Below are 14,452 nucleotides of genomic sequence, written 5' to 3'. Positions count from 1 at the left end.
ATTCGACCATTAACACATAAAATCAAATAAGGCCTAACAATTTACACTGTTCAGTCCTGTAAATAAATGTGAAACGACTCGTTGCTTTTTATTATTAAAAATGAATTATAAGGTTTTTTTTACTTCTGGAAAGAGTAAAGAGTAGCTATTTTCGTTTAAATTCATTTGTCCTGTAATGGTACTCATGTTCAAATAAAGTACTTATATGTGTCATAATAAAATGTAGCATATCAACTGATAAACTGTTTGCCATTTATGTCTTGTAATATCTACCTTAATGATGTATGAATTGAACAATCATCACGTATGAAATTTGTGAATCAATGTATATCAAATGAATTAAAAAAGAAGTCTGTACCTTCTGCGTGTTCATTACTGGCACTCGTTTTCATCAGATTAATGAGTTTTGGATGCAATAACTTAAGTTCATTATGTTCACAAATTAATACGTTTTCAGTTTTCAAATATCCATGGACAATGCTATTTTCTTCAAGAAACGCCATACCTTCAGCAATCTAAAATTGAATTTGAATTTAAATCGAACCATTTGGCAGTGTTACAAAATGTTAGTCTATACTATGACAAATATATTTCTGATGATTTTCAAGTTACATGTGTGTATTTTGAAAATTAGCTAATATCGATGAGTACTTATTCTTATAATAATGCATTTTGCAATTCTTTGTAACGAGATTTTATCAATGCATGTGTGTCAATGTTTTACTGGTTTGTTGCAAATATAGAACACATAACATAGATAATAAAGCTCACGTGTTTAACAACGTGTATATTTAAAGCTTGAAATTTGAGGCATTCTTTTCAAAAGACTCTTAAACTAGATAGCTGTCAGAGAGATGACAAATACCACCACCAACTCTATGTAAGGTAAAAAACTTCAAAACATATAGGATTCATGGAGTTGATACAAACGTACATGTCACATTTGACCTTCAAGTGTAGTATTGACCTTTAACAACAACACAGCAACGACATAGTTTCAGCATACACCATGTTGGTGTAAATATTTTAGCCCAGATTGAACACAGGTAGCACGGGCTTTGCACCTCACCTTGTTCAGGTGGAGACTTAAGCCAAGTTTAAAGGCAATCCTTCACGAGTTGGGAATTGACATTGCGGAAACGGGTGGCCGGTCGATGCAACGAAGTGAATCCAGTATGAAAAACAGAATATTAATAAAGACGGAATCTATAAAGAACGAACATAACTGCAAAGTTGTAAACAATGCATAATCGGTTTTTTCTAGTCTGTTTATGGACGGTAGTGGTACCGTCCATGCCACCTATAAGTCATTTATTATGCAAATACTTTTTGGATTTCTTTATACAGAGTCTGAAATTAACACGTAATCAAAACAATATGTATGAACATTTCGATATACCTCTGCAGCAATATTGGTCAACCTTTTGAACGATATTGTTTTTTGATCACATTTTTCCAAGTAGTTTTGTAGTGTATCTTGAACAGTCTCCAAGAGCACAATCATAAATGGTTTGGGTTCAAGAACAACAGCTATTACTCTGACTAAGTGTTTGCTGTGAAGGAACTCGTATAGATGATTTGCCTCGGCCAAAAAATGTTCTACTTCACTTTTGCATTTAGTCACGATAGTAACGTCAAACATGTTGCACAATTTTCCTGATGAATTTTCAACATATATATTTATCTTCTAAGCAAACTAAATATTTTTACCCTCTAAGATCACATATCTATATAATTTTGTTAAAACTGAGACCAACTTTAGAAGAAGTTTTTTCAGTTAAAAAGTTCATCTCAATGCTCAATCTTTCAAAACAATTAAATGAAAAATGCAGTCGCAATTTACATCAGGCTATATGTACACAGCAGCAAAACGATATGTAAATTATTTCAAACCTACCATAATAGTCAATCTGGCATAGGACATGCTCGATAAAGAATATTTGACAGTTTTTGTTCAGACACATCATTTAAATTAGTCAAAAGTGCAATTTTCCGAAATAAATAGGCTTGAGACAAAAGAATGTTTCTTGGGTTAAAAAGGTCAAATGTGCTGATACATCATATACTATGTATTAGTCATTAAAAGGGAGGAAATCTTGTAAGTTTTAACATTGACCTTTGGGTAATAAATACAAACCTTCAAAAAGCACTCCAAATTTACCAATTTTTATAGACTTGATAATTTCAATATATTTCTCTTGTACTTCGATGCTCATTGGGTAAACAACGGGTTTTTGTCTTGGAGCAGGAATCTCCAGTTTACATAGAAGCCCTTCTTCGTCCCCTTGGCAAAAGAACAAAATATTCAATATAAAATGGAAAACTTGTTAATCAATGTGTCTGTCTAAAGTTTTAACCATTTGCTTTTTAAAACATACAGATCCATACAAATGTAATTCAACAGTTCCAGCTAAGAAAATATCATAAATATCATATCACATAATATAACGGGATAAGCCAAGTACGTGTACTAACCTATAGATTCGCAGTCTAATGTTGGCGTCAAATTGACACCTATCAATCGATAAACGTGGTGTATATATCATAATTTTGGCATTATTATGAAACATTATACCCATGAATTTTCATTAAATCAGATAGAGAACATTTTAATATTAAAGGATTGTTAAAACCTTTAGCCAGTTGACTTACATTTTTTCTTATTTACACTGTTTATTATGAGAAAATATACTGTCCCATTTAATATTATGTCCCAGTCAAAAGAAAATAAGCAGAACAAAACTTAATTTGTATTTCTCAATAAAATATAGGCTGATTAATATAAATTACATAAACTTAAAAGCTTCAAAGCTTCAAAGCTCTACAAGGAGAGAGTTCCTAAAAAAGCTTGTAGCTTTCTACTCAATCCTTTTTACATTTGATTGTAATTATATTGCGTATATATGTTTGATTGAAATAAAATATTGTTTAAACTTAACTTTAAAGCTTAACATTAACTGCGTTTATATATTTTAAATTACTTTACTTTACTAGAATAAATAAAAACACTTAGCTGTAACATACGTTTGTAATGATCAACAAGAGCACATATGTCCCTAAATTGTTTGCCTTTGGATATATATAAGTGACCACGTCGTGATTTGATGGCATAGTGAACAATATGTGATGTGCTATACGTAGATGGAACAATCATCGATAATGCATAAATGATTCCACCTTAAATAAGCAAAAGACCACAATGAATTGTTTGTATTGTTCGCAACAATTAAATAATGTCAATCAAGTGATTTTTCATATCATTTGTTTTAAAAGCAGTGAAATATTCTTGAACTACTATATTTGAATATAATTAATAACCCAATACATTCTATTCTGATCAAAATGTACAATATATCCGATAGATCAAAACTAATTTATTAATTTTATTGACAACAGCCATATGTTTAATCAGCTCGCTATTGATTTTTTTTCCAGAAATAAATGGACTAGTATCATGTGAGGCAACCTGGCTGTAACCTTCGTACATACTGTCCTTCTCCTTTGCACTTCACACTACAAAAAATTGAGCTGAGCAATCAGAATAGATTCAGAAGAGACATTATGAATATATTTTGGCTGTCGAATTAAGTTGAATCAGCAATATATTTCAAACGATAGCCCAATAATTGATAATGATAAATGTTTATGATGCAATTAAAATGCAACTTATTAAAAGACTTCCACACTCTTTCAGAACTAAATTATACCAATATTTTCTAAAACAAATATTGATAGACATTTCCGTTGGCCACCTTGATATTGATTATTTTTCAATAATAAAATTTGAAATTTAACACAATTATGACAAGATGTCGTGTTATTTTGATTTTTACCTGTTCACTGACCATTTACACATGTATTGGCATAATGTCACTGTAAGGCATACTGTGCACTGTTTTTTTTCCAATAAAATACAGGAAATAACCAAACAAACATGAATGCTTATTATGATGAAATGTAATGCTCTTTGTTCTTCCTTCTTTATTGAAACTATTAAAATTAATTGAAACTATTAAAACAATAATAAGTGTTCGCACAGTTTTTCGAGATGCTGTAGAGCTAAAAAATTTTACTTGAAAAATCTACATAAATTGATATTGCCACTAACTTAGTAAAAAAAGGATCCCTTGTCTCTGTATAGCTGATTATCATTGACATTTTCTTTCGCAAATGTTTTATTTAAGGAAGGCGAAACATTACATACTTGTCCTGTGACACATCTGCTCTTCGAAAAACTGTGCGAACACGTATACTTTGAAACGTTAATTAAAGTGTTCACTTGATAGTTATATATCTTCACACTTTATTTTTGCTGACTGATTTTAAGAAAATTATAGTATTAAATATAAAAGCTATTTTGATATAACTTACTGCTAGAAGGTCTTATAAGGTATGTTCCTGGTCTGTGAAGGTTTGTCAACAGCTCTATTGCTCCATCTCTGTCTATGTTATGCCACCAACTAAAAATATCATCTGTCATCACTGTTTTGAACTATTATCATCGAATAAAGAAACACATTTTGTAAATCATTTTAACAAAATGAATTAACGAATATAAAGCAGTGGGTTATTATTTCAATATGAAAGTAAAAGGTTTTTCATACTCTTGCGCAATCAGTGCGTGATCCGCCTGTGTGATGTACGCAACTGGAACGAATCCCTTTTCTCCCGTCACCAAATGTTCTGCATAACACCATTCAGAGTTTTCACTGAAAGGAATACATTCTATAGGACCTTTTGTAGAAACATCTGAAATCTAAACTTCACATTTCTTAAAAAAAAATATTCAAGACTACTGTTGAAAGTCATTTAAAAATGTCATTCGATGGGATCTATTAGCAAACGAGTACAATAGAATGATTAATGTGATTGTGTCCATTTAATGAAATGAAGTGTATGCTTTAATCTATATTAGTTAAATCATTAAGACTTGGAACCAAAGCGCGTCGGTGCTCGAGCTGTTACTGACGTTGACTGTAAAACATTTGTCTTTCAACGCTGTGGGTTCGAGTCTCGTCTGGGACCTCGTAAGCTATGCCAGGTCACACTCTTGCCTGATATAATGCACCAGTATATAGAAAAGTTACCTTATTAACTTTACAATGTTATTGTGACTTTAAACCCAACACAATTTATGAATTAATTAGCCAATTATAAATAGAATATATAATATTTGATTTCTCTTTACCATTTTTACAAAATATTTATTCATAAATGTATTTAAAGTTATTGATTTAAAGGTAGTGAGAGCATGACATGTTTCAGTGAATTACCTTACGATATCTTTGAGGACAGTAAGTTCATCCATCTGTTTGAAGCTTATCTCTTCGTCAGTTAGTTTATCAAAATCAAAAATTGCTGTCACTTTTTTCATCAAAGAGACAGATGGCTCTATGTTGTAGGAGAATTAATGGATAAAACATCGGGTAAATACTTAAGCTACTGAGAAATATCAAACATAACAAACACTGCAAAAATTCAAAAGGAGCATTGGTTATTGTTACATTCTTATAAGGCCTCAGTGATGACATGTGTCGCAATTGATAGAAAATCGCATGTTGCAGCTACTTTGTAGCAGGAAACCCAAAAATCATTAACAGGGAAAAACACATTTTTATTCAAGGCCCATAACTCGGCTGAAAAATCTTCAACCTGAGAGCCCTGTGTAATATATGCAAGTAATTGAGCTACCGATCAATCCTGTAATGTTTCATTAAAATTGCTAAGTGGTATATGAGGAGTAGTCCAGGCAAATTTTAAAAATGAAAATCATTAAAGGGACAATACTCTGACAATAATCATTAAATCGAAATGTTGATGCGATGCACAACCAGTGTAATATGCGCAAGTACTTGAGCTGCAAATTAATCCAGTAAAGTTTCAATGAAATTGCATAAGTAGTATACAAACATTGAGAATAAAAATAAACGGTCATAACTCTAACAAAAATCATTGAACCAAAAAAGCCGATGATATGCATAACTAGACTTGGTACTGATAATTTCTGTAACGCTTGGAAGAAATTGCTCCAGTATTTTTGAGAAGTAGTCCGGACAATAGTTCGTGCAGCTGACAACACACAAAAAGCACCTTTTTATTTAAGGGCAATAACTCCGCCAAAAATCATTTAACCGAAAAAACCTGTGTAATATGCGCAAGTACTTGAGCTGTAAAGTTTCATTGAAATTGCTTCAGTGGTATAAAAGTAGTAAGGTTTTATTTTCAACTAGGCCCATATGGGCATCAGTTTTAAAAACAGCAAAATTTCACAAGCAAATGAGCATTAACAAAAAATAATACAAATGTGTAAATAAAGCTTGAGACAAAATAATTTGCATGGTTGATATTAAAATAAGACTAGAGATACTTATGAATGACTTACAGAGATGAGAGACTTGAATGAGACTTAATGCAACCGCATAATGAAAATTCCTGACCAAAAACGCAAATAAAGTGATGCAGCGTCATGGTGTAACCACAACATGGGGCCCGTGAAGCCTCACATTGTAACCACACCATGCCCGTACAATTAGTTCAACTAAATTTAATAGGAAGTGTCACAATGCGATTACAAATGTAAGAGACCTTAAAGTTAAAAAAAATAATAAAAAAATTAATAAAATACATAAAAATAGCTAAACTAAATAATGAAATCAAGACAATACTTGGCAATAGATACTCACTAGAAGGTGGTAAACATTATTTCACAATAGACATTATTCTTTGTGTTAAAACAGACAGTTTGATTAATACAGTTCTATCAGTATTTTGAAATAATTGCTGTAAATTAAACATGTTACCTCTTCGTAAATTATTGGGCAAAATTTTCTACGATAAATGTTAAAATAATGAAAAATATTAAAAAACTCATCACCTAATAAAGAATTATTTGGACAGAAATGGCAATATCTTAAATTATGATCCAAATTTATGTAACGACCATTTTCAATAGGAAGTTTATGGCAAATCTACATCTAAACCTACGCAGCGATAAGGCACGAGTTTAAAATAGGGTTCTAACTCAAATGAGGATTTAAAAATTCTGTAATTGATACATTTGCTAGAGTTAAACACCTGTTCATGCCACATTTGAACATATTGGTCTTTGATTCTAGATTTGACAACATTTTTAAAATAAGAAGGTGATAACGCAGATTGGTTTATCCAGTATTCAGCAAAACCAAGCTCTTGCAATGATTATTTAACATAAGCTATCCATGGGGAGTGATATATATTTTGACGGTCCAATTCAAACATTAGTTTGTACATACTATTACATACTTTATCAGGTTTTGAATTAATGATTTGGCACCAAAAATAAGGTACTCTACATTTCATGACACAATCAATTGGAAGAGTACCAAGCTCCCCAAATACCATAACACTAGGAGTAGACTTTTTGACATTCATTATGAGTTTAAGATATTTCAACTGAAACTGCTTTACAATATCATTGTTACCTTCACCCCACACTTCTACACCATATAACAAAATAGAAGTGACCATAGAGTTAAAAAGTTGTAATTGTAAATCTATATCAAGGCAAAGAGTTCTGGATTTTAAGTTCAGCAAACATAGCTTTTCTAGCTTGGTCACAAATATATTTAGAAGTTTTATTGAACTTACCATTAAAATTAAACTTAACACCTAAGTAGCGAAAATCCTCAACAATATCAAGTATGGCATTGTTAAAGTAAAGAAGGTGTATTTCTACATTTCCCTTTTCACAAAATCACCACTTAAGTTTTGGCTGTTAATTTTCTAAAAAAGTATTAAGTCTGTTATTAAAATACTCGTGAATAATTTTCCTAAACAACTTAGAATAGTTATTCCTTTGTAGTTGTCTGGGTTGTTTACATTACCCTTTTTTATAAATAGGAAAAATAACTCCTTTGCACAAGACTTTTAGGACACATGCTGAAAAAATGATATTAAACAATTCATTTAAAACAGGCAGCATAATATCTTTAGAGTACTTGATATACTCATTCAATATATTGTTATGTAAAAAAACAAGTTTTATTATTACTAAAGCCATTAATAGCGATCAATATTTCACTGTAAGTTATAGTGGAGTTCAATTTAAAATTATAATCTGAAGTATTGGTTATGTCAAAATCAACATTCTCTTCCTCATTATTTTCATTCAATTTACTGAAATGTTCATGAAAAATTTCTGCAATAATATTAGACATAATTGTATTTCTTTCTCCCGAGTCCCATACAGGCTTTTCAACACTAGATGCAGAGTTCTTGTTAACATTGTTCTCAGAAATATCAACTAATGAGAATTAGTCCAGACAAACATTGAAAATAAAAAATAAAGGGCAATAACTCTGACAAAACAACATGGAACCTACGATATGCCCAACTAGACTTGGTACTGATCATACCTGTAAAGTTTGGAGAAAAAAATGCACCAGTACTTAGAGGAATAGTCCGGACAAGTTTTGTGACGGACAGACGGACAGATAGACGACGGAGAAGAAATCCCTATAACTCGAAATAACAAGCAAGGGATAGCAAAGCCTTTAAAACGACTTGAGGCTGTAATTTCGAGCTGAAACATTGTTTATCGTAATATTCCCTATTGTCTCAAAAATATTGAAGTTTTATTTAATCTATTATAAATTGTCATTTCAAGAACAAGGTTTTACTAGATTCACTGTCTTTGTTCAGCTCTGATTTTAATGTGATAGTAACTATCAACAAATGAGAGCAACAACAGTCATTGAATGCGGTCGACAATATTGATCTGAAACCAATGGATATGAAATATAAAACATAATATAAGGGAGTCGCATTTGAGCTCGACAGCGAGGTGAGTCTTTGCTTAGATGTTGGTATTCAATGTTGGCTGAATAAGATGCTACTTTCTGCAACGAGGGTATCCAAACGTGTGTTACTTGGCATTTTAACAGAGCAGATTGACCGAAATATTGTCTTTGAGCACTGATATAAACTTAACCATTATGTGCTTCAAATTGAAAATGTAATTTGTCATATTACTTAAGTGAAAAAATAAGTGTTAGAATCGTCAAGGCAAGTCGACGCTCACATAACCCAGCCACCGTCTACCAAGTTATAATGACAGAACATACACACAGAAGCACTGGACAAAATAATTGGAAACAGCACATGGGCGAGAAAGGAGGGACATGCCAATACATGTTACAATTATCAATTTGATATGAAAAAATACTACAAAGTACGAATTCCGAAGAGGTTGAAACGGGAATTAAGTTTTTTTTTTAATTATAATTTGCATTGAAGTACCCAATGGCATCACTTAATACATGTTTAATAAGTGACCATGTCGTTTAATAAACATAGCCTTTTATAAATAACAAACCATCGGCGTGGTCTGCTTGTTCTTCGAATGAAGTGTAACAGGCATAATCTCCATCATCATCATAATTTTTGTCTGTTAATGCACCAGACAGGTTTTCTTTAAATATGATTGGTGCATCTTCGTATATAGGCTCCTCTGCCTAAATAAACTCAAAAAATACATATCGTAAGTTAAAGTATTGGTACCAATTTTGTTACGATTAAATTTTCTGTCAACAAAATATTTCTTTCCTACGGCTATATATCTGGGTAAAAGTTAAGATAAATAAAATATACTAGGAAGTAAAATTGCCTGTTTTTATCAGTAAAATATTGTGTTTCATATATAAAATTTAAAAAAAAAAAAACAAATGACTGAAAAACGAAAGACTTTTAAATAATTTTTCGAAGGTTAAAAAAGTCTTCGAGACATAATTAAATATTCTTATTTGAGATGTTATTGACTAAGAAAAACATTTCATACCTTTTTAAAATTGTAGTTTTTCTGTTCTTTGTTCTTTTTCTTAAATTGTTTGATGCGATCAATAAAGCGCCAGAATTTTCCTTATCAAAGAGGAAAGTAATCATACCAAATTTTGCATCCACAAGACATTCCGTTTATCTTTGATAATGCCAAGTTTATATATATCAAGAAGGTAAGATCAAGAAAATGCAAATGTAAGATTATTGCATCACGTAAAAGAAGACGAGTTATTTGAGTTATTTAAATGATAACTTAAGATTTCAGTCTCTCTTTAAAATGGTTTACTTCATCGATATCTTTGTATTTTAAAATAAACGAACCCTTCTGTTTTCTGTATTCTTCACTCCCAATGTCGTGGTTTACCTCTTGTTGATCATCTGAACTATCGTCTTCTCTTTCATTCTCTAAACATCATAATACAAAGTCATTTATTCCATGAGCAAAGCATAATAGTACACAATACTTAGTGTATTTTAACGTCCTTTTAAATTTCACCTGGAAACAATGCACAAATTGGTAGCTTAAATTTCAATTCAATACAACACAATGATATTAAATAGATACAATGATTATTGTAAACATTTAAAATTGTGTTCACAGTAGGCAACCACTTGCCCCTAACGGGGTTTGAATCCCTGCGACTAGCACTTCTTAGATAACTAGTCCGACACGTTTAGGTAGCTCGCAACTTTCCGACCGGACTTTGATAATTTTTGGTATGCCAACATATAGATATGTAAGCTTTACTTCAGCAGTACTATTTTGTAAAGAAAAAGCGTTACTTTGACGTCAAAGCGCCCTCTATCGGCGGCTTAGGAATTGCGACTTTTATATCGAAAAACGGCCTGTTTTTATCAATTCTCTTCCGATTTTCTCCGTTTGAATTTTATAATGTTCAGTAGATGTATGCCTTAACATTAATCTCATTCTTTTAACTGTGCTAAATATACTGCTATTTTACGATTTTAGGGCTAATTTCCCTCTGTTTTGACGAACAAATCTGTTGAAAGTATCGCACGTCATCGCAATAACAATTGTGACATAAAAAAGACCAGCACGGTGAATTTTGCTATAATTTTTTAAGCATGCAGGGAAATCGCGAAGGACAATATTTATTCAATAAAAGTATAGGGTCAATGCGTAAGATATTTTGCTATTACTGTTTGAAAATAAAATAAAGGGTGAGCAAAATGTTATGATTTTGGTGATGTCAATAGACGTTGGAGCTCAAATAATATACCAGATAACAGTTTTATTACGTCGAACATTTATTATAGAATAAAATCGGCTATTTTTACCTCTTTTGCCCATGTTATAACAGGACCAAACCATGTGTTAACATAGTCACGCGCTCTTGTTATAGCCCGGTTTTAACTATGCGTAATACATACTGGGCCCAGTAAACAAACAAAAAAATGACGATTTGGCCTGTTTGCCAAAGAGTCATGCGCTCTTGTTATATTGACGTTAAATATTGATTCGGAGGTCTCAATCGCATAACGATGAGCAGCATTCAAGTAACTATGCCGAAATACGGCGTATAGACATCGCTGCTAATCTTGGTTATCGCCCTTACTAAGAAACGGACAGTTGTCAATGTAAACAAATATCTGTCATTCAGTTTAACCATCCGATTAACTTACAAAACAAGATAACACAAAATGAACATGAGAAAATGTTGTTTTATTGATGTTTATATTGATAATGCTCTTTATATTTCTTTGTGAGAATAATGTTTAGTGCCGGAATTTCTTTTATAAACTTGTGTGCTTGAAAAAACAAACGATTTTGATGTCTCTGATTATCTGCCGTCAATCTGAAATCATTCTAGGAATTTCTGAGGCTCATGTTTTGTCTTGGATAGAGTAATTAAATGTTTTTTCTTGAGTTCATAAATCTCCAATGTTAAGCTTTGTTAAATCAATTTAAATTCGAAATTTCGTTTGGTTCTGAGCATTTGTATTTCCCAAGTTGTTGGCCCCGGAAAAATGAAATGCATTCGTAAATCATGTAGAATTGGATAAATACCGTCAAAGCACAAGGATTTAATGCATGTGTTTTTTATGAAATATAAATCATGAATCTGTTTTAAAATGTTATGCTATAATAGCGTCAACGCACGTTTATTTCGTGTTATAACGTCTGCAGAGTCCCTCGGAGCTGTTGGAGCCCTCGCCCGGTACCAACCGTTCCTCGGTACTCTGCAGACGTTATAATACGGAAAAACGTGCGTTAACCCTATAAAATCACACAGGGACATGATGAAATATATTTTTTGAATTGTTGATTATTTTCTTATTGAAATGCATGTGTTAGATGAGCAAATTTACAATGTGTAATCCGACAAGGTTTTTTATTAATATGTTTCCAATTTGCTGGAAGCAGCCTTATACATATTTCAGTTTTATTTATTACAATTTGGTGATTGTAATAAAAGAGTAATACACTATAATACACAAAAACATTTCTTTAATACGGGTATTTTGGAAGTTATCTTATTTTTTAAAATTGAAATTATTATGTTGTATACTATACTGGTGCCTCATATTTCCATGTTACTTAACTGTTTAACACAAACAACAAAAGTTAAGAGGATAAAATTCTGGAAAACACAGTGAATACTGTAGGATAGACATGTTTATTGCATCATAGTTTATTCCATTTAATGTTTGCATGTAAGCAATTATGTATACAACATTGTAATAAACACCCATCTGCTGCCTTGTGAGTAAATTTGTGTTCTCATATTTCCAAGGCAATTACATTTTAACAGTTTCAAAAGCAAAACCAATAGTAAACTTTATTTATTAGTACACCTATACCTAGGCTCATCTGAAAGGTGCCATTTTCTCTTTGGCATTTATCAAATACCTCTATGGTTGTTTAACAAAAAAGATTTTTTTAAAGGTATGAAATCTAAAAGAAAAATGTTGAAATATTAAATAACTTTGCTCTTAATCTGAATAAAATAAAAAAATTTAGTTCTATATGTTACATTTTGATAAAAATACAATAAAATGATAAAAAGGTTCATTAAGTCTAGGAGGCACTTAAGACTGTTTAAGCCTGATACCTTGGAAATATGGGTACCACGGAAATATGAGGCACCAGTATACATACAGTTGAGAAATATCCTTAAATCCAATAAATACATACGAATTTTCCTCAAAACTCGATATGTTTAATAATACCTGGTATATATCTACCATTTGTATTTCTGGATAAACGATATATTTGATTTATAAAAATATCACACTTCTTTGAGGTATTTTTATATGTTGTCTAAACATCTGTTTTCAGTCCAAGGACAGTGTGGTAACAACTGATTTTGTCTTGTATTTGCAGATAATGCAAACTTTGAATACTTGCAAAACATTTTAGCTAAGAAATACCTGCAAAAAGTCTCATTTCCTCATTTTGTTCACTGTTTTCTCTAATCAAAGGAATATTCTGAACTGAATCTCCATCCAAAGGCAAGTGAAGAATTATATCATCTTGTTGGCATCCTGATGTTATATTTTTCTTATCGATATTCTCTATTTCTGTAATCACCACTTCACCATTTTCTTCAATAATATGATACATGGCTTCATCTGCAAAAATTATGTCTTCCACCAGAAAAACTTCAGTTGCATCATCCAACACTTTAAGCCTTTTCAGTTTGCCACCGGTATCTAAAAACCAAAGATTTTTTACTTTCCTCAGCCTCCAGTTTGCACTTCTGCTAATATCTGTCTCCATTTGTTCAGCAATGACTTCTGAAAATATTATATGCGGGATATTTAAATTAGTTTGAAAAAATAATTAATGATCCGCGAATAAAAAATGAAGCACTAAATATCTATTTCATACTTTACAAAATAAACTTTATTCCAAAATAAAATGTACAGGATAGCTCTGTAACTTACTAGTTCAATTACTAAAATATTCAAGTTCTTTTTGACCATACTTCCTTCCATAAAGCAATTCACTTTGCAGTTAGATTTCATAACATTTTCTAGTGAACATTTTATTGCTCCGTAAAGTCATATTTTGGTCTCACAGCATGTCATATTAATTAATGAGAACGGGACCAAAGCTATACTTAACATTGTGATAGTCCGAAAAACTATTTGTATAAGTAGTTTAATTAACCACTATGGTTATAAAAAGCGAACTGAAGAATTTTGCAGGAAATGAAATGCAAACATATTCAACAATAAATTGCACACTTTATAAATTTATCGAAAATTTTTAAAAAGGCTTTTTTTTACGATTTGTTATATTATAGTTCTATCATTTTGAAATTGTCTTTTCCGTAGGTTCTTTCCGGTAAATAAATAGCTCCTTTCTTTTTTACGGCCCTGATTGCACTTCTGACTTTTTTGCCGTGAATATTTAAATCGACCCTGATTTCCCGAAGTTTTACTTCTATTTTGTTTTAAGGCAATTAGCTTTATTGTGGATTGAGTGGAATGTTGATTTGCCGAATACTGTGACATTTTAATAACAGAAACTTTCGTCTGCAGTTTTAACATGAGGTGATATGGGTTTATTGATAGAGATGTAAACACACTGGTGGGTCAGAGAAATTCAGCAAAATAGTAGATTGATTTCCCAAGTAATAAATCAATTAACAATAGCTCTTTATTCGAAACC

The 14,452-nt window shown here is 31.4% G+C and overlaps 1 protein-coding gene across 1 annotated transcript in view; it reads right to left on the bottom strand.

The window, feature by feature from the left end:
* LOC132722752 (tyrosine-protein kinase HCK-like) overlaps positions 1–13,570 on the bottom strand; it is a 30,544-nt gene extending 16,974 nt beyond the window's left edge. Inside the window, exons 1-11 of the mRNA XM_060707296.1 lie at positions 13,207–13,570; positions 10,135–10,218; positions 9,815–9,894; positions 9,353–9,491; positions 5,274–5,391; positions 4,605–4,709; positions 4,372–4,460; positions 3,025–3,177; positions 2,138–2,284; positions 1,400–1,656; positions 359–515 (exon numbers count right to left, since the gene is read on the bottom strand). Of these exons, the coding sequence (XP_060563279.1) occupies positions 359–515; positions 1,400–1,656; positions 2,138–2,284; positions 3,025–3,177; positions 4,372–4,460; positions 4,605–4,709; positions 5,274–5,391; positions 9,353–9,491; positions 9,815–9,894; positions 10,135–10,218; positions 13,207–13,555 (1,678 nt within the window). The 5' untranslated portion in view covers positions 13,556–13,570. The remainder of the gene's footprint in view (positions 1–358; positions 516–1,399; positions 1,657–2,137; positions 2,285–3,024; positions 3,178–4,371; positions 4,461–4,604; positions 4,710–5,273; positions 5,392–9,352; positions 9,492–9,814; positions 9,895–10,134; positions 10,219–13,206) is intronic.
* Between the last annotated feature and the right edge of the window lie 882 nt (positions 13,571–14,452).

The sequence above is a fragment of the Ruditapes philippinarum genome, unplaced genomic scaffold (assembly GCF_026571515.1).
Source record: "Ruditapes philippinarum isolate M1 unplaced genomic scaffold, ASM2657151v2 ctg2952_1_1_1_1, whole genome shotgun sequence".
Lineage (NCBI taxonomy): Eukaryota > Metazoa > Mollusca > Bivalvia > Venerida > Veneridae > Ruditapes > Ruditapes philippinarum.
The sequence above is the reverse complement of the archived record's forward strand: the minus strand, read 5'-3'. Positions and strand labels throughout refer to the sequence as shown.